The sequence below is a fragment of the Chiloscyllium plagiosum genome, unplaced genomic scaffold (genome assembly GCF_037043375.1).
Source record: "Chiloscyllium plagiosum isolate Xiang-an unplaced genomic scaffold, Cpla_swu_hap1 HiC_scaffold_23, whole genome shotgun sequence".
Classification (NCBI taxonomy): Eukaryota; Metazoa; Chordata; class Chondrichthyes; order Orectolobiformes; family Hemiscylliidae; genus Chiloscyllium; species Chiloscyllium plagiosum.
In genome coordinates, this window is record NW_028270161.1 from 56,954,349 (window position 1) to 56,975,435 (window position 21,087).

General features: G+C 42.4%; 1 protein-coding gene across 1 annotated transcript in view; it reads right to left on the reverse strand.

Moving 5' to 3' along the window:
* eea1 (early endosome antigen 1) overlaps positions 1-21,087 on the reverse strand; it is a 99,998-nt gene that overhangs the window by 15,963 nt on the left and 62,948 nt on the right. Inside the window, exons 17-25 of the mRNA XM_043713344.2 lie at positions 19,918-20,031; positions 18,195-18,350; positions 15,095-15,234; positions 13,303-13,621; positions 12,930-13,031; positions 10,227-10,421; positions 9,830-10,012; positions 5,086-5,271; positions 846-977 (exon numbers count right to left, since the gene is read on the reverse strand). Coding sequence (XP_043569279.2) covers positions 846-977; positions 5,086-5,271; positions 9,830-10,012; positions 10,227-10,421; positions 12,930-13,031; positions 13,303-13,621; positions 15,095-15,234; positions 18,195-18,350; positions 19,918-20,031 — 1,527 coding nt within the window. The remainder of the gene's footprint in view (positions 1-845; positions 978-5,085; positions 5,272-9,829; positions 10,013-10,226; positions 10,422-12,929; positions 13,032-13,302; positions 13,622-15,094; positions 15,235-18,194; positions 18,351-19,917; positions 20,032-21,087) is intronic.

Sequence of the window (21,087 nt, forward strand, 5' to 3'; positions counted from 1 at the left end):
ACAATGGGGAATGCATCCATTAACACTGATTGACCATTAGCTACCAGGTCTTGTTTAAATTTTAAACCAGACAAGAGGGGTTGTCATCCGGTGGTAATGTTCCTACCTCTGGCTGGAAGGCTTAGTTTCAAGTCTCACTTGCTCCAGAAACGCATACTAACATCTCTGAACAGATTGATTAAAAAGGTGATTAAAACAAAAACAAACAGCACATCTGCGCTATTTCTGTGTATTGAGATCAAACTCATATCCTTACTCTTCAGTACTATACTCCGGCATTGTAACATGAAGCACTAAAGGATTTTTTCTTGTAGGTGAGCTATTTGCAGGATAATGGCAATTTGTATTCAGACTGTACGGAAATGATGCATTGCCTGTCAGAGCATTAAAGCACACAAGTCCCAGTGTTGTCTGCACTGGATCTTTAAAGTAGAAAAGTAGGGTGGATTACTCTTTGGAGGGTCAATGTGAACTTGTTGGGCCAAGGGATAGCCTGTAGGGATTCTATGAAATAACTTCTGTCATGTTAATACTGGAGGGGGGACAGTTTGGTGAAAGTATTCCAAAATGAGAGGGGAAGCCTTCAAGGGAAAGGGTTGGGTGCTTCTTCTCCAGACATCCCATAGCTCAATGAGTATAAAGAAATTGCCTGGGCAGACAATTCAGAGATTCCAACATCCACTGGTTTAATTGAAGTGAATAAATTAAAACCTAGCTCATTTCATGATTCCCTTCTCTAGGAATCTCAATCACCAAAAGCAGCCATCAAAATAACTTTGATGATTTAGTGGTTACATTTGAGAGGTTTAAAAGCTATACAAGCAGTTCTTGCTTTCTGAACTGACCTTCTCATATTTCTGATTGCTGACTCGTGTCTCCTCGGTCAGTTTGTTCAGTTCTATCTGCAGAGTCGTCTTGGCCCCTCGAAGCTCTTCATTCTTGAGTTTTTCTTTTGCTAATTCATCTTCTTTCAAAGTCTTGTGTGGGGAGAAAAATAGTCAGCATTTTAAAAGAATATTGTGGGGGTGGGGGGGTGTGGAAATTAAAGAGAAAAGAAAAAATCGATACACTTTCCAAAATGAACTCCAACACATGCTTGCGTCTCTCACGCTTCACCTCGAACAGCTATAAAATACTTGACTTGAAAGTGTTAACATTCTCCGGGCAAGTATCAAACAGAAGTTTAATACACAAATATGTGGAACATTAAAAATGGTATAATTAGATCTTGAAATATTAGCCATATCCCTGGACAGTAGCATGGCAAGAATCTTTGCATTAAACTACAATCTTAGCCTCAAATTGGTAACTATTCACAGAAAGACCTTTCGGTCCAACTCGCCCATGCCAACCAGATATCCTAAACTAATCTATTCCCATTTGCCAGCATTTGGCCTATGCCCCTCTAAACCATTTCTATTCTTATATCCATCCAGATGCCTTTTAAATGTTGTCTCAATATTTTCACCTCACATGTCGTATCTGCTTGGAATCTGTTCCTCCTTTTTAAAAGTGCTGTTGTTTCGATTTTTTCCCCGAAGTCCCCAAACGACCTAACAGCTTATAAAACTGCTTTAAAAATTCGAGAAAATCAGCTCCAACACTGAAAATACCTGAAAGGAGGAGCAACTCTTACAGTCATAATTGCTTTCTGTCCTCCACCTTGATTACTATTCATCTAATTACCGTACATACTTTAATAATAGTCAATTTTTTTTTGACTAGTCATAGAGATGTACAACACGGAAACAGACCCTTCTGTCCAATTCATGCATACCCACCAGATATCCAAACCCAATCTAGTCCCATCTGCCAGCACCCGGCCTTATCCCTCCAAACCCTTTCTATTCATATACCCATCCAGATGCCTTTTAAAATGATGCAATTGTACCAGCCTCCACCACTTCCTCTGGCAGCTCATTCCAAACACCTACCACCCCCCGAGTTAAAAGGTTGCCCCTCAGATTTCTTTTATTTCTTTCCCCTTCACCCTCAACTTATGCCTTCTAGTTCTGGACTCCCCCACCCTAGGGAAAAGACCTTGTCTATTTACCCCATCCATGCCCCTCATGATTTTATACGGTCACCCCTCAGCCTCCGATGCTTCAGGGAAAACAGCCCCAGCCTATTCAGCCTCTCCCTGTAACTCAAATCCTCTGACCCTGACAACATCCCTGTAAATCTTTTCTGAACCCTTTCAAGTTTCACAACACCTTTCCGATAGGAAGGAGACTAGAATTGCACGCAGTATTCCAAAAGTGGCCGAACCAATGTCCTGTACAGCCGCAACATGACCTCCCAACTCCTGTACTCAATACTCTGACCTATAAAGGAAAGCATACCAAACGCCTTCTTCACTATCCTATCTACCTGTGACTCCACTTTCAAGGAACTGTGAACCTGTAGTCCAAGGTCTCCTTGTTCAGCAACACTCCCTGGCTCCTTACCATTAAGTGTATAAGTCCTGCTAAAATTTGCTTTTCCAAAATGCAGCACCTTGCATTTATCCAAATTAAACTCCATCTGCCACTCCTCAGCCCACTGGTCCATCTGATCAGGGTCCTGTTGTGATCTGAGGTAACCTTCTTCGCTATCCACTACACCTCCAATTTTGGTGTCATCTGCAAACTTACTAACTATACCTCTTATGCTCACATCTAAATCATTTATGTAAATGATAAAAAGTAGTGAACTCAGCACTGATCCTTGTGGCACTCCACTGGTCACAGGCCTCCAGTCTGAAAAACAACCCTCCACCACCTTCTACCTTCAAGCCAGTTCCGTATCCAAATGGCTAGTTCTCCCTGGATTCCATCAGATCTAACCTTGCTAACCAGTCTCCCACTGGGAACCACGTTGAATGCCTTACTGAATTCCATATAGATGACATCTGCCCTCATCAATCCTCTTTGTTACTTCTTTAAAAAATTCAATCGAGTTTGTGAGACATGATTTCCCACGCAAAAAGCCTTGTTGACGATCCCTAATCAGACCTTGCCTTTCCAAATACATGTAAATCCTGTCACTCAGGATTCCCTCCAACAATGTGCCCACCACCGATATCAGGCTCACTGGTCTACAGTTCCCTGGCTTGTCTTGATCACCTTTCTTAAACAGTGGCACCACATTAGCCAATCTCCAGTCTTCCAGCATCTCACCTGTGAGTAAATGTTGATCTGTTATCTGTGAAGAACTAGGGTAAATCTTTAGATGAGATATATGAAAAATTCCAGATTTTTCAGCCAAAAACAGGGGCTCAACTTTCACAAGATCGATTATTACTTGAGTAAAAATGGTACTTGCGTCCGTTCTGTGTTGTTCATGGTTCAAAGCATTAGAGGGCAACAGTGTGGGAGGGAGCTTAACAAAAGTGAGATTTGGGCTGCTACTCTCATATTGCTCTTGAAGTCAATGGCATCATGCCCCTTTGCCTCGGAACACTCCTCCCCACCGCTACACACCATTGTTCCCAACAGATTTTAGGTCCAAACTGACATTGCAAACACTAGGTTGTGGCCTGGGTCAAAATACTTTTTAAAAGATTGGCTCCTCAAGTGAGATAAGAATGATAAAATAATAAAAGGAGATTTGGTAAAGTGGATATGAAGAACCTAGAATCATAGAGATGTACAGGATGGAAACAGACTCTTCGGTACAACCCGTCCATGCCGACCAGATATCCCAACCCAATCTAGTCCCACCTGCCAGCATCGGCCCATATCCCTCCAAACCCTTCCCATGCATATACCCATCCAAATGCCTCTTAAATGTTGCAATTGTACCAGCCTCCACCACTTCCTCTGGCAGCTCATTCTATACACGTACCACCCTCTGCGTGAAAAAGTTGCCCCTTAGGTCTCTTTTATATCTTTCCCCTCTCACTGTAAACCTATGCCCTCTAGTTCTGGACTCCCCCATCCCAGGGAAAAGACTTTGTCTATTTATCCTATCCATGACCCTCATAATATTGCAAACCTCTATAAGGTCACCCCTTCAGCCTCCGATGCTCCAGGGAAAACTGCCTCAGCCTCTCCCTATAGCTCAGATCCTCCAACCTGGCAACATCTTTGTAAATCTTTTCTGAATCCTTTCAAGTTTCACATCTTTCCGATAGGAAGGCGACCAGAATTGCACGCAATATTCCAACAGTGGCCTAACCAATGCACTGTACAGCCGCAACATGACCCCCCAACTCCTGTACTCAATACTCTGACCAATAAAGGAAAGCATATCAAACGCCTTCTTCACTATCCTATCTACCTGCAACTCCACTTTCAAGGAGCTATGAACCTGCACTCCAAGGTCTCTTTGTTCAGCAACACTCCCTAGGACCTTACCATTAAGTGTATAAGTCCTGCTAAGGTTTGCTTTCTCAAAATGCAGCACCTCACATTTATCTGAATTAAATTCCATCTGCCACTTCTCAGCCCATTGGCCCATCTGGTCCAGATCCTATTGTAATCTGAGGTAACCTTCTTCGCTGTCTACTACACCTCCAATTTTGGTGTCATCTGCAACTTACTAACTGTACCTCTTAGGCTCGCATCCAAATCATTTATGTAAATGACAAAAAGTAGAGGGCCCAGCACCGATCCTTGTGGCACTCCACTGGTCACAGGCCTCCAGTCTGAAAAACAACCCTCCACCACCACCCTCTGTCTTCTACCTGTCTCCTCACAATGACCTGCAGAAATCTAGAATTGTTTGCCTCAAAGTCTATGGTGCTGGGTGATCAATTGGAGCTTACATTTCCACTGGTTTTATTTTGGATATGGTTAGGATTTGAAACAACGGAAAGAAAACTAAGTAACAGCCATAATCTAACTGAATGGCAGGGCAGACTCAAGGGACTGAATGGTTTCCTCCTCTTTCCATACACTATCTTTGAGATATGAACGGAAATAATATGCAATGCAGTTTACTATTCAGATAAACAGAATATCAAACTTCAGGCATTGAGGAATCATTAGATTACTGTAAGTAATCTAATCTAATCTCTACATTGGAATGAGAGATGGGGGTGTCAAAAGGAGATGAATCTATTCATTTCGTGTTGCAACATGATAAAAGATTCCTTTTACAAACCTTTTCTTTCTCTGTCTGCAGCAGAACTATCTCCTTGTCCTTTATTACAGCTTCTCTGTTAGCCAGATCTGTCTCCAGTGAAGCCTTGGCTTTTTTCAGTTCTTGCACCATTTGATAACTGTTACCCACTTGATTTCTGCTGGCCACCAGCTCCTCTTCAGCCAGGAACAACTTCTCCTCTTTAGTCTGTGGATGAAGACATGAACCAACTTTTCATTGAACTCTCTCAAACCACCCGGTGCTGCAGATTCCAGGGGTTTTTTTTTTTTAAATCATTCTTTCACAGCATGTGAGTGTCACTGGCAAGACATTTGTTGGTCATTCCTAATCATCCTTGAACCAAGTGGCTTGTTGGCCATTTCAGACAGCAGTTAAGTGTCAGGCACCTTGCTGCAGGTCTGGGAGTTACATGCAGGCCAGACCAGATTAGGATGACATACTTCCCTCTCTGAAAGACACACGTGGGTTTTTACAAGAAAAAAATGTTGGTTTCATGGTCACCAGTGAAACTATTTTCATATTCCAGATTTTTATTCTTTGAACTTTAAATCCTATTAGCTCCCTGAGATAGGGAAGACAAATCTGGTCATTTCTACCCGAGCATCAAAAATAACTTCGCGGACTGCCTTAAAAGGAACAGAGGCAGCCATTCGGCCCCTCACACTGCTTACGGCACAAAAGGATACCAATAAGTCCATTGTGCCAGTGATTACTCAAAGAATTATCCCATTACTCCCACTGCTCTCCTTTCTCCCCTTCACCATGAAATATTCCCCCTGCAAAGATTTATCCAGTTCCATTTCAAAAGTTACTACTCAGTCTGCTCCCAACAAAAAATGATGCAGCCCCTTGAATATAATAAGCCACCCCAAGAGAGGAACATTATCAAACAAAATTTGACACAAAGCTACAGAGATATTAGGATAGGTGACTAAAAGATTGGTCAAAGCGTCTTAAACGAGAGAAAGGTTTAGGGAGGGATTTCCAAAGCTCAGATTCAAGAAGGTTGAAAGTACAGCCACCAATGGTAAGTGATTAATCTAGGGATGGAGAAAGTGAGGTCTGCAGATGCTGGAGATCAAAGTTGAAACTTTATTGCTGGAACAGCACAGCAGGTCAGGCAGCATCCAGGGAACAGGAGATTCGACGTTTCGGGCACAGGCCCTTCTTCAGGAATGAGCAGAGAGTGTTCAGCAGGAGAAGATAAAAGGTAGGGAGGAGGGAAGTTGGAAATGTGATAGGTGGAAAGAGGTCAAGGTGAGGGTGATAGGTCGGAGTAGGATGGAGGTGGAGAGGTCAAGAAGAACTTCTTGACCTCTCCGCCTCCATCCTACTCCGACCTATCACCCTCACCTTGACCTCTTTCCACCTATCACATTTCCAACTCCCCTCCTCCAAGTCCCTCCTCCCTACCTTTTATCTTCTCCTGCTGAACACTCTCTGCTCATTCCTGAAGAAGGGCCTGTGCCCGAAACGTCGAATCTCCTGTTCCCTGGATGCTGCCTGACCTGCTGTGCTGTTCCAGCAATAAAGTTTCAACATTAATCTAGGGATGAGCAAGAGGCCAGAATTAGATTAATACAGATATCTCAAGGGGTTAGGGCTGGAAGCATATACAGAATAGAGAGGGGCTAGGCAGGGAAGGGAATTGGAAACATGGAGTTAAATGTTCAAATTCAGATGCTGCTGAACTAAACCAATTGAGCCAATGGAGGTCAGCGAGCCAGAGGGTGACAGGTGACACTCCTTTTATTTCTTTCAGTGCACAGACCTCCCACACGACTTCTGAAACTTGAAGTCAATGTATTGGCACACTGATTGCAGCAATCGGTGACTGGAACCTCGGAACAGCTGCACAGCTTAGAGAGAACCCAAGTAACAGGGGAACAACACTCAGCCTGAGTTAAGACACTAGCAATCTATTTTTTAGGGGCATTTAATCTTATGCAGAGTGGAAGCTGGGATGCCACCCAGGAGTGCACTGGAGCAGCTACACCTAGGAGTAACAAAGGCTTGGATGAAGGTTTCTGCAGGAGATAAGCTGAAGCAGGGACACAGTACAGCGATGTTAAAGATGGAAAGTGATGATTTTAATGACGCTGCAGCCGTGCGGTTGCTAGGATCAAAGCTGACAACAAGACTTCATACAGTCTGGTTCAGCTTAGACGGTTACCAGGGAGAGAGATCAGTCTCTGTCATTAGAAAACAAAGGCTTCAGTCTTTCCAAATTGGAGAAAATGTCTGCTCCTCCAGTACTGGCTTTCAGACAAGCATCCGATAGCTTGGATGGGATAACATCCTTTTAATAAAACATCCAGATCATCATTCTGCAGAAAAGGTTCTGCTCCCTCTGTCTTCTTAATCCTTTAATCACAGATTGAAACAAATTTATACCTAATCTTTCTACAAGAAGCCAAACACTTGCCACTTATAACGAGGTTTACAATCTATTTACAGAATAGCAAAGCTCACAGGGAAATGAGGCGTTGGCCACTCACTATTACCCAGATTGAACCATTTCCCACATCACTCTGTACAAATGTTCTCATTTTCTTTGGCTGTTAGTTTGAATTAGACTGTTTTCACACAGAAACCGGTTACTCCAGCCAAGCAGTGTCTGTTAGAGTTTATGCTATTCCTGGGTAATACTCTGATCCCACATGCCAGGTCTATCCTTACATCACATCACATCCCTTCCTTCCTTCACTGATCTAAGCTATTCTTAAATAGAGTCTTGTTATTGTTCTACAGCATGGAAACAGACCTTTCCATGCTGACCAGTTATCCCAAGTTAATCTAGTCCCATTTGATATTAACAAGGTCTCTGTTTTTTTAACAATACACGTGCATTTAATAGTCTCGGGTGTTATAAACAAAAAGGTCCTCCGACTCTCCATTTTGAATGGACAACAAATTTCTCCTAACTTGCTGAAATGGACAAACCCCTATATTTCCAACATGATAAAGGCGTCCAGGCTGTTTAAACACGACTTTTACTGCCACATAGGATCATAGGACACAGGACGAATAGATCATTCAGCCCATTAAGCCAGTTCTACCATTCAATATGGCAATGGCTGACCATTTTTCTGCACACACACTGTATCCCCAATACTCTTAATTGAGAAATTTATCAACTTCTGTCTTGAAAAAAAGTCAATGACTGAGCTTTGAAAGCCCACTGGAGTAGAGAAGTCCGTCAGTGAAGAAATTCCCCCTTGCCTCAGTCCTAAAAGACCCTCCCCTTGTTCAGAGACTCTGGATCCTGGATCTACATCCTCCTGCCCCAATCAGAGGGATATCCTTCCTGCATCTACCCTACAGAGTCCTAAAATTAATTTTTAATGCTTTGATAAGATCACCTCTTAGTCTAAACTGTAAAAATTAATAAATTAATCAATACATGTTAAAGAACCAGTCAGGAGGCCATTCAGCCTCTACCTGCTGAATGCTCAACATGTTGTACTCCCCTCCACCTTTCTCACAGGCCATTCCTCTTCAAGTACGTGTCCAATATCGTTTTGAGACTTCCTGTCACTCATTGAAACAGCACATTCTAGACTACAACAATTTGCAACTATAACAAAACAAAGGTCTCATCTTTCCTTCAACAGCCCAACCCCATGGTAAGCTATTAATGGAAGTTGCCTAGGCAGGTCAGGACTCCAAAGTCAGAATATGAGTGATTATATGGGTGCCTCGTGATAAATGAAGGATTAGGAGATCCCACACAGAAGGTTTTAAAAAATTTGTTCATGGAAAGTGGGTGTCAGTGGCTGGGTCAGTATTTATTGCCCATCTGTCATTGCCCAGAAGGCAGTTAAGAGTCAACTACATTGCTGGCACCTGACCTGGCCATACCAGGTAAGGGTGGCAGATTTCCTTTCCTAAAAGGATATGAAGGAACCAGACGGAGTTTTAACACAATGGATATTGCTTGTGTGGTCGAGCGAGCGAGCAAGAAATGTCATTCCTACAGAGGTTACTAAGAATAATTTCATGGAATCAACAACAGAGTAGAAATTCAACACTGATCACAGAGGGACGTCTACACTTTCAGATGTTCACATGCCTGAAATTAACACCGGTCTCTTTGCTGAATGGAAAGGTAGGTCTTGTCCCAGTTTCATCAGAAAAATAACTTGCATTTCTCTAAAGCCTTGTACTGGCTCACGATATCCCAAAGCATTTTGTGGCCAATGAAATACTCTTTACACTATCATCACTGTTGTAATACAGGAAATGTAGCACAGCAAACTCCCACAAGCAGCAAAATGATCAAGGTCTCAGTGATATAGTGGGAAGAACAGTTGTGCCACCCTTTGAAGGAGGAATCCCTGAATTTCCACTCAGCAAGCCAGCAAACAGGAATTTGTTTTATAGTCTCAACACCTCAGGCATGGCAGCACTCTCACAGTGCTGCACCACAGACTTAACCCGGACTTCTTGGTTCAACTGTGAATTAGAATGTGAACTGTGACCCTTAACTACACACAGTGGAACAGAGTCAGATCAATGGGATAAAAACTTGGGAGTTTTTTCTGTGGCTCTGTCCTAGTAATTTCTCAGGCTAAAATCTGACACAACATAGAATCAGAGTACAGAAAGAGGCCCTTCAGCCCATCAAGTTGGTGGTGTAGCCGGAGGTCACTGAAGGAACAAGCATACCAAATTGTACCCTAACCAGAACCAACCCAACCCAACCTCCTCCTCTTGAGAAACAGGGGGACATTAATCAGTTCACCTTCAGGTCGTGTCTGGTTGAAGACAGTTCAGACTCTTTCCCATAAATGTCTGACTGGAGCTTGGCCAAGTTGTTCTGAGAGGCTTCGAAATCCTTCTGCAGCTCTGACAGCTTCCCGTCTTTCATCACCAGCTGCTCGCTCTGCACTGCCACCTGCTGCTGTAGCTTGGACAGTGCGTCAGCCTGAAGAGAAAATGGAAGATAGTCAGAAACGGTGATGGGGGTGAGAAAGAAAGACACTGACCTGTGATAGGGGAGGGAGGAAGGCAGGATAGGTAGAGAGAGTGAGAATGGCGCAGAACGAAAGAGGCGTGGAAACGACAGAATGAGGAAAATGAGAGATCGAGACGGATAAAGAAAAATACATTAATGGCTAGAAGCTCCTAACATGACATACCTTTTGAGAAAGTTCCAGTTTTAATTCTTTGAGCTGGGCATCATATTCCTTCTTTTGCTGCTCCTGAGATTGTTGCGATTCTTTCAGTTTTGTCTGGAGTTGCTGTTCACCTTTCTGTTTCTCCTTCAAACCCTCCTGCAATTTGGCCACTTGGGCTGTCAGCCCATCAGTGCTGGCTTTTAGCTGCTTCTCAGTCTGAAACAAGAATCATCATTAAAACTTCAATCACACATCTGGCACATCCTCCATCCCAACAGTTCATGCGATTTGAAAGACATTGTACATCCTTACCCCAAGTGTTCAGTTGACTGTTCCTTAGGTCCTTTCTTTGTCCTAGTATCAATTTAATGTCTAGTTACATTGCAATGACAATGTTTTGGGATTTTTTACTGCATCAAAAGCACAATTTAAATGACAGTTCTTGAGATCCACAAATGTTTCAATATCATATTAACACCTTGGGATCAAAAACTGAATGACAACTTGTCAAACTTAGAGTGGGAGAGACATCTCTGATCCTCAGCAGGCAGCCCAGAAGCTGCTGAAAGAGTCGGGACACAGCATCATAATCACTAGAACAACACAAGCTTGTGCCCGAAACGTCAATTCTCCTGCTCCTTGGATGCTGCCTGACCTGCTGCGCTTTTCCAGCAACACATTTTCAGCACAAGCTGAAGATACACAGACAAGTAGGAATAATTGGATTCAAGCAGGTAGCGTGCGGTGAATTTACACCCTTAAATAGGGCTGCAAAAATCAAAGGAGTTCAGGAAATTTAACACTTAGTGGACCAAGCACACAGAGGAACAACAACAGGAGCCCATTTAGCCTCTTGAACTTGTTTTACCATTCATTTCGCTCATGGTTGACCTGTACCTCAGCTTTATTTAGCTGTCTTTACATGATATCTGTCTTATGAGGAAAGCCGAGGGACTTGAGGCTGTTCTTGTTTCAGAGAATTTTTTAGATTAGATTAGATTACAGTGTGGAAACAGGCCCTTTGGCCCAACAAGTCCACACCGACCCGCCGAAGTGCAACCCACCCATACCCCTACATTTACCCCTTACCTAACACTACGGGCAATTTAGCATGGCCAATTCACCTGACCTGCACATCTTTGGACTGTGGGAGGAAACCAGAGCACCCGGAGGAAACCCACGCAGACACGGGGAGAACGTGCAAACTCCACACAGTCAGTCGCCTGAGGCGGGAATTGAACCCGGGTCTCTGGCGCTGTGAGGCAGCAGTGCTAACCACATGTTGAGAGGAGACTTAGTTGAGACATAAGATAATCAGAGGATTAATAGGGTGGACAGTGAGAGCCTTTTTCCTCGGATAGTGATGGCTAGCACAAGGGGTCATAGCTTTAAACTGAGGGGTGATAGATATAGGACAAATGTCAGAGGTAGTTTCTTTACTCAGTAGTAGGGGCATGGAACACACTGCCTGCAACAGTAGTAGACTCACCAACTTTAAGGGCATTAAAATGGTCATTGGATAGATATATGGAAGAGAATGGATTAGTGTAGGTTAGATGGGCTTCAGATTGGTTTCACAGGGTCAGCGCAACATCGAGGGCCAAAGGGCCTGTACTGCGCTGTAATGTTCTATGCTCTATCCCTGGATACTCTTAGGCCACAAACATCTAAGGATTTCAGTTTTGAAAGTTTTAATCAACTTCCAACATTGACAATCTTTCGGAGGACAAGTATCCCAACTTTCCTCGACCACTTAGATTGACAAGTCCTCCTGATTTGAGCGCGAAACAGTTTGCCTCCGAGTTTATGGTCACATTGACTGATTGTGATCAGATTGGTTTTTCAAGGAGTAGCAATAAGTGGAGGAGGTTTAAAAGGGGGAATCAGGGCCTTGTCAGCAGGAGGCACAGCCTCCAATGGTGGAACAATTAAAACTGATGATGTGCAGGAGTGTAGAACCGGAGTGAGATATTTTGGTGGGGTTTATAGAGATCGAGAGTTCAGGAATATGTCTCACTGCAGTCAATCTCCCACACTGCAAGAGCAGCTCAGCCAATCTCAAAAGGGGCTGATTTCACAAAGCCCTGCAAATTTCTCCCTTCCAACTTTCACACCTCTGAAAAATGATGTTCCTGCTATGTGCATCTGAGACTTTAGCACAAATTTGACTGCACCGTCACCAACAGTTCTGTAAACAGGTCTCAAGCCAAGTGAGGTTTTTTAAAAATGAAGTAAGGAACAGAATAATCTAAAATTTAGTGAGATCACAACACAGCATTAAAACATATTCAAAACATTCACATCAAAATTAAAACTTTTGTTAAAAATAGAAACATTAGTTGTTGAAATATCAGAACTAACGTTTTCCAGTCTGGCCCAGCAAATTAAACCAGTTTTGTCTAACCTCAGATACCAAGCCTGCTAAGTTTCTCGGGCACTTTCAGTTTGCATTTCACACTTCCACTGTCTGGGATTTTGCCCTCCTGTGTAGCCAAACAGCACCCCAGTTGGCAGAACCTCTCCTGAAATAAAAAATAACTACTCTAATCACAGCTTGCTGTCAGACAAAGTCATTTGTCAATTGGGTGAGGACCTGCGGAGTTAGTTACTGAATTATGAGTCTTGCTGTTCTCAGGGTGAACAAGAAAGTCTTACAGATCAGACAGAATCGCGCACATTTACTTGGGAATGACCTCAATATACACACAATCCCATCTGGCTCACCTCTTCTTTCCTCTGCACCAAACTCTTCAGCTCATTCACTTCATTGGTTGCACTCTCAAACTTTTTCTGCAACTCCTGTTTGTCATGCTCGTATGATTTTTCCTGAACAAGTAGGAAATGGGATCAGTTACTTCTGAAAGAATGAAACAGACATCTTCCCCACCTTCCCAACACAGGTACCCAAGGGTCTACCCTCTTGTTAAAATGTTCATGCTTGTAGATTCAGACTAGTTTGCAGCATTCAAATGATTAACACAGCGGGATGGTAATAAGGCACATGCTGATCTTGCCAGAGAAACACACACATCTCAAGAATGATTTTTGTTCAATATCCAAGCTACATCCGTTTACATAGCAGCTAGTACACACTGACCTTTTCATCATGGGTAGCTTTCATCAAGTGCCGCTCCTTTTCCAACTCATTTTGTGTTTCCGCAAGAGCCTTTGAGGCCTGAGTGAGGCCTTGCTTAGTTTCTTTCAGCTCCTTCGATGAAGCCTCTTTCTCCAATCTGAGCGCTGTCAGCTCTCCTTGCAGTTTGCTCGCACTCTCTGCCTTAGTCTTTACCTCCTCCTTCAGCTGCTCTAGCCCCTGGCCCAGTTCAGCTCGATCTTTGTCCAACTCCAGCACCTTTTTCCTAGCCTGGTCCAGGGCCTCTGATTTCTCCTGCAGTTCCAGCCTTATACTACACACACTGGAAATAAGGAAACGTTAGGCTTAAACTGAGTTGCTTTATAACATGTGGAGAGCCAGCGTTGAACTGGAGTGGACAAGGTCAGAAGTCACATGACACCAAGTTATAGTCCAACAGGTTTATTTGAAATCACAAAATGCTGTTTTTAATCACTTAAGTAATTAAAGACTTAACAACAATCTAGGTTTGTTCAATACATCATGTCAGTTGTATGACACTTTCATCTTTTACTATAAGTTCTCTGCCTTATGATCCTGCCCCACTTGCTCCCTGATGAAGGAGCAGCGCTCCGAAAGCTAGTGCTTCTAAATAAACCTGTTGGACTATAACCTGGTGTTGTGTGATTTGTAACTTTGGTAGAAAGAATTAAAAAGTCCGACAATTATTTAAGTGGACATAGACTCTAAAAGACTGCAGTGTGGAGAGATCTTTTGCACAAAACTCAACAAGGTACCATGCAGTTTCAGCAAGTACTGAATGAGGCAAATAGCAACTTGGCCTACACTTCTCGGGGGTTCCAGTTTAAAAATAAGAAAGTCTTGTTACAACTGTATAGGTGCTGGTGAGGACAAACCCTGGAGTACTGTGTCTAGTTTTGGGGTCCCCAAAAACAGAGATACTGGCATTGAACATAGCTCAAAATAGATTCATGATGCTTTTCCAGAGATATCCGGAATAATCAAGCACGGCTTAACAGGTTAGGCTGTTAATTATTCGTGTTTAGAATAATAAGTGATCTCATTGAAACATATGAGATTCAGAGGAGCTTGATAAGGCAAACATTGAGATAGCGTTTCCACTAGTAGGGGAGTTTCAAACTAGCAGATACTCGTTTAAAACTGAGAAACAAAGGAATTTCATCTCCCTGATGGCACCTAGCGTCTAGAATTCTCTATTCCAGAGAGTTATGGACACTAGATCACTAGGAGTACTTAAAAAGGAGGTAGGCAGGTTCTTGAAATATCAAAGAGTTGAAGGTTTTTAGCAGCTGGCAGGAAAGAGGCCTGTGGCAGATTAGCCATGATTATATAGAATCATGGTGGGGCAGCCTCAGGTATTGAATTGCCCCTTCCTACGGGTGTAATTCTAAATTAACTAAGACTGTTTTTCAGAACTGTGGATTATTTCACATCTCCAGCATCTGCAGTATTATGCATTTACTTCAGTCCCAGAACCATGCTTCTTTTATTTATATTGGCCTGGACTTGGGAATAACAGGGCATTATTTAAAAACGCACAGTGAATTACAATATTGGGAATGCATGGCTTGAAAGGGGTGGAATCAGATTCACCGATAAACATTCAAAGGAAAAGAAAAAAAAAATTGTAGGTCTATAGGGATAACAGCAGGCAAGCAGGACGAGTGGATAGGTCTTTGAAACATTGGTACACACATGAGCTGAATGGCCTCTTGCTGTCCATTAAGTTTCTAATCCATCAACTTCAGAAGCAGACAGTAATTTCACTCCTTACCTTTCTTTATCAGCCTTGAGCTGTTGGTTCAGGTCTTTGATTTGCTTCTCTTGAGCAGAGTGCTGTTTTTGGAGGCGACTTTGGTCATCTCGGGCCTGTTTCTCACCCATCTCGGCCTTTTTAATGTCAGATTCCAGTTTCTAAAAGCAGCAGCCTCATTGGTACACTTTTTCAGCAGTCTGTATAAAACTCTCATCATGCAATCCAAGATTAGCTACAGCAGACTTGATTTTAACCATCACAAATTATATACCTCAAATACCACAGTGTTTAAATGTATTATCACGATCTACCGCAATGCCCAAGTAGTCAGTTGAGGGTGCGAGGAGGCCCTTTGTCAATAAGTCTTAAAGTTGTATTATTATTTCAGTGATTTATGCTGTAAATAAAGTACAACAATAACGTGTATACCCCTTGCATTAAATTTCTCCTAGCGTTTTAAAATTAATTATGTGGTCCCCTTGATCAATTGGAATATTTGATTAACCAGCACACTCCTGATCCCAGAGATGCCAGTTAATTAAAAAAAGGTTGTTGTATTTTTACTTACAGCACTAACTTAGTGCGGTCTGAAATGAAATTTGGTTTAAAAATTTACAAAAAAGGATCTCAATATATTAAATTATTCTATATTTTGACTTCTTGTTGCCTTTACTGCAGTATTTTTGTTGGATGATGTGATTGCAGGTCATTAACCACTTTTGGGCTGACAGGTGGCAAGTAATGACAGCAGTATTTAAGAAGCAACTGGACGAATACATAAATAGGAAGGGAAGAGAGGGATACGGATCCTGTAAGTGAAGACTGTTTTAATAGGAAAGGGCATAATGTGTCGGCACAGGCTTGGAGGGCCATACAGCCTATTCCTGTGCTGTTTTGTTCTTTGTTTTAATCATGAGCATCTCACTGCATTGGGCTATCTATATGAATACAAGAACCAAGCAGAGGCTAGCAATACTGTGGTGGGTAATTGTCCTGCTGACTCCCCAAAGTCTGCCCACCATCTACAAGTCCAGGTCAGGAGTATGGTGGAATATACTCCCCACTTGATAGATGGGTATTCCATAACCTTGTGGTGCAGTGGTAATGTGCTACTGGAAGGCCAAGATTCAAGTCCTAGCTGGTCTATAGGAGTGCCTGAACAGGATGTTTAAGAGTATCTACCTGAAACTGATCATAACATAGAACATTACAGCGCAGTACAGGCCCTTCGGCCCTCAATGTTGCGCTGACCTGTGCAACCAATCTGAAGCCCATCTAACCTACACTATTCCACTTTCATCCATTTGTTGATCCAATGACCATATAAATGCCCTTAAAGTTGAAGAGTCTACTACTGATGCAGGCAGTGCATTCCACGCCCCTACTACTGAGTAAAGAAACTACCTCTGACATCTGTCGTATATCCATCACCCTTCAATTTAAAGTTACATTCCCTTGTGCTAACCATCACCATCAGAGGAAATCACTGTCCATCCTATCTAACCTTCTGATTATCTTATATGCCTCAATTAAGTCACCTCTCAACCTTCTTCTCTCCAATGAAAACAGCCTCAAGTCCCTCAGTCTTTCCTCATAAGATCTCCCCCACATACCAGTCAACATCCTAGTAAATCTCCTCTGAACCCTTTCCAAAGCTTCCACATCCTTCCTATAATGCGGCGACCAGAACTGTACGCAATACTCCAAAATGCAGCCGCAAAGTTTTGTACAGCTGCAACATAACCTCATAGCTCTGAAACTCAATCCCTCTACCAAGAAAAGCTAACACACCGTATGCCTTCTTTACAGCCCTATCAACCTGGATGGCAACTTTCAGGGATCCACGTACAAGGACACCGAGATCTCTCTGCTCATCTACACTACCAAGAATCCTACCATTAGCCCAGTACTCTGCATTCCTGTTACTCCTTCCAAAATCACCTCACACTTTTCCGCATTAAACTCCATTTGCCCCTCTCAGTCCAGCTTATCTATGTCCCTCTGTAACCTGCAACATCCTTCAACACTATCCACAACTCCTCTGATCCCAGTGTCATCCACAAATTTACTGACCCATCCTTCTATGCCCTCATCCAAGTCGTTTATAAAAATGACAAACAGCAGTGGCCCAATAACAGACACACCAGAATGAACATTTCCCATCAACCACCCCCTTTCAGCTAGCCAATTTCTGATCCAAACTGCTAAATCACCCTCAATCCCATGCCTCCGTATTTTGTGAATAGCCTGCAGTGGGGAACATTATCAAATGCCTTACTGAAATCAATATACACCACATCAATAAAACCGACTAGATTAATTATACATACAGAAACAAAGATTTTCTTCTCCTTACAGCAGGGAAAACTAAAGGGAAATTTCAATAGATGTTCAAAATCAATCATTTTAGATACATTAAATAGAGGCTAGGAATCCTGCAACAACCTCCTGACTTCCCAAAACCTGTCCACCACCTCGGAGCCCAAGTCAGGAGTGGAAGGGAATGCTCCCCACTTGCCTGGATGGGTGCAGCTCCAACAATGCTCAAGCAGCTTGACACTTTCCAGAACAAACATCCTGTTTAAAAGGCCCCAAATCTACAAATATCCACTCGCTCGACAACCGACACTCAGTATCACCAATGTGTACTATCCATCCTGAGGCTCCTTAGACAGCACCTTTCAAAGCCACAACCATTACCACCCAGAAAGACAAGGGCAACAGATAGACGGGAACACCAATGCCTGCAAGTTCCGCTTCCAAGCCACTCACCTTCATGATTTGGAAATATATTGCTATGCTTTCATTATAATTGGGTCAAAATCTTGGAATTCCCTCAACAGCATTGTGGGTCTACCCACAGCAGCGATTCAAAAAGGCACCTCACCACGACCATCTCAAGGGCCACTAGGGACAGGCAACAAATGCTGGCCAGCAATGCCAACATCCCATGAGCTTCAGAAAATTAAAAAAAGGCAATTTCTCAGCTACCATGCTTACACAGTATTGACAACTCAATTAAGCAAATTATACGCTGACATTAATGCACCAGTTTCTCAGAATAAATCATTTTTATAAACTTTAGAATACAATTTGTGTTCATATATTTACTACAAACCTTAATCTGTGTCCCCAGCTGTTCTATTGTATGTTCAGAAGCTAGTTGCTTCTCTTTGTACTCTTTAAGGCAGCTGTCCAGCTGAGTACAATACTCTGACTTCTCACTGAGTTTTGCTGCTGTCTGGTCCAGTTGAGCCTGAGCTTTGGCCAGTTCCTGCGAGGTTGGCGGGGGGAGGGGGAAGAGAGAGAAAACGAGAGAACACGAACAAAATGTGGTTCAGTCATTTTAGAAAAACCAACTTCCATTTCCTTAGCTTCTTTCATGACCAACAGCCATAACAATGCACATTACAGACCAGGAGCATTATCACAGCTATACTGTAGAAAATACAGCATCCAATTTGCACACAGCCAGCTCCCACACACAACAATGTGACTGAGGGATAAATATTGCCATGGCTCTCGGAATAACTCTACAGTTTGCCTTAAAAATGGAGTCATGGGAGCATTTAGACCACTAATGCAAACATTTGAGTTGAACTTGTCATCCCAAAGATGGCACCTTCGACAGTGCTGCACTCCCTCCGTATGGCACTGGCATGGCAGCCTTGATTATTGTGTTCAAGGACTGGAGTGGGATCTGAACTTTGAACCGAGAGATTTGGGGCAATATGGTTTTAACAATAAACTTCAAGGAATATCGCACTGCTAACGTACTAAAAATATTTCAGGTGTTTCAAAGGAACATTAAAAAGCACACAAGCAGATGTTAGACCTACTGACCAAAACCTCAATCTGAGAATGCTCGTGATACAGTGGTCGGGCCCTGAGCCAGAAGAGTTGGGTTCAAGTTTCACCTGCTCCAAAGGTGTGTCAAAACATCTCGGAACAGACTGGCTTCTGTACAGTGAAAAGGTGAAACTGATGTTTGTGTTAAACTAAAACAAAAACCCTTCTACATCTCCAAAGTAACCTGACACGTGGACATCAGGCTGTTAAATAACTTTCATCGACTCAACTACAGAAGTCATCATTACTGCTCAATTTTAACTTCAAGTTTACAATCCCTTTGCTCTGAAAAATAATCTTCAAAACAAGTGTTACATTCCTGTTGCAATGACAGATTGGGCCTTTCTTTCAACTTTAAGCATCTTTGAGTCTTTGATTTGAAATTTTAGCTAATAGCTATCACTTTTTTTTTAAAAAACAGTCTAATGTTCAGGGACAATTGTGTGATAATCTAATTTTGGTCCCGTTTGAAACTAAAGCTTTGTTGGCTCCTTCAAATTGACACACTTAAAAAAAAAAAGGGGCGAAACAAGCTGTAAGAACTCCCAGCTCACTGGTCAGTGTGTGTTGGGGCACGCCTGGTATATTTGTCACACATGACTTTCCCTAATTTTACAGAGCATACTGTAAATTACAAACAAATAGTAGCTGCTGTGCTGGAATCATGCTAGTGCTGACACCACCTAACATTTACTTCTGAAGAAAGAGCGCAAGTCAATGCTAATCATAAATAATGTACTCATTTTAAATCCACAGAAATCTCTTGAAAGTGCGTTTCCATTATAAATTTGGGCATATCAATTTCAGACACAATTAAATCGTTAACTTATCACAAGGTAATTAAACATTCTTGCTGTTTATGCAATGGCACCATAACTGGCAGGAGAGTGCAATTATAATGTGACATGTTTACATAGGCAGTTTCCATCGTACTGCAGACAGAGGAATTTAGAAAGAAGACATAAAAGTAAGGATGCACCTAACTCCAGTACCTGCTCTTTATCCTGAAGGGCATGCTTGGCAGTTTCTAAATGGTTTTCCAGGTCAGCTCTTTGTGCAGTTTTGGATGCTTCCGCAGACAGCAGCAGCTCAGTTTTTCCCTTCACCTGAAAGATTTAAGAAAATATATGAATTACACAAACAGCTAGCCCCCTCAGGGGTCCGAATAGCTCATTTAAGGCTGGTGCATAGGAGCAGGAGGCAAGCAATTGGCACCTCATGCCTGCCCTGCCATTAAATTAGATCAAGTTCACTCTGCACCTCAATTCCATGTAGCAGTCTTTGTTCCACAGTTCCTTATAAAATGCCCAGCAAAAATCGAGTCATTTCATACCTCAATGTTCAGCAGCCACAGCTTTTCAGTGGAGGGATCTACACTTCCCTGTGTGTGATAAAAGTGCTTCTAGATTTCACTATAAATTATTGTAGATTGAATAAGAATGAAATGTTTTGTTTATTTCTGCAATTCAAAATCGAAGAAATATCCAGTTCAAAAGGGCTGGAAACCTCCAGTAGAGTCACGTGAGGAGAATGGTTGAGTGCCCTTGTCCTACTCACACTTAGTGAACAATTTTGTAAAAAGATTGAAGTTTTGGAAATATCCTCTTGAGCAAATCGAAAACCAAACAAAGCTAATGAAAAAGATGCAACTGGAACGTCTAGCATTTTCTTTATTTGTTCATTGACCCGGGCTTTACTGGCAGGACCATTTTTGACAATTGACTGTTGACATAGAGAAGCTGGTATTGAACTGCAGCCAGTCTACTGTAGGGACACACCACAATTATATAAGGGAGGGAATTCCAGGATTCTGACCCTGTAACACTGAAATAACAGTGCTATGTTTCCAAGTCAGGATGGTGAGTGAGACCATTTGACACCTGTGGCCTCAGGTGGCTACTGAAATGAAAACTGGGGAACTAAAAAAGACAAACAGAGACTAATTGAGTGGACAGAATTACAGTGTGTGGCACAGGACAAATGCAGAACTCCTGGTATTCAGAAGTAGAGCTCTCCAAGAGAAAGGTCGGTTATCTGTTCAGCAGTTCATTGGACAGGGGCTCTTAGTGAAGCGATGTGAGAGTTATCGCAAAAAATCTATAATGGAAATATTCAAATAAGAGGAGAATATGTAACTTGGAAATTAGGTCAGAATTTCTTTT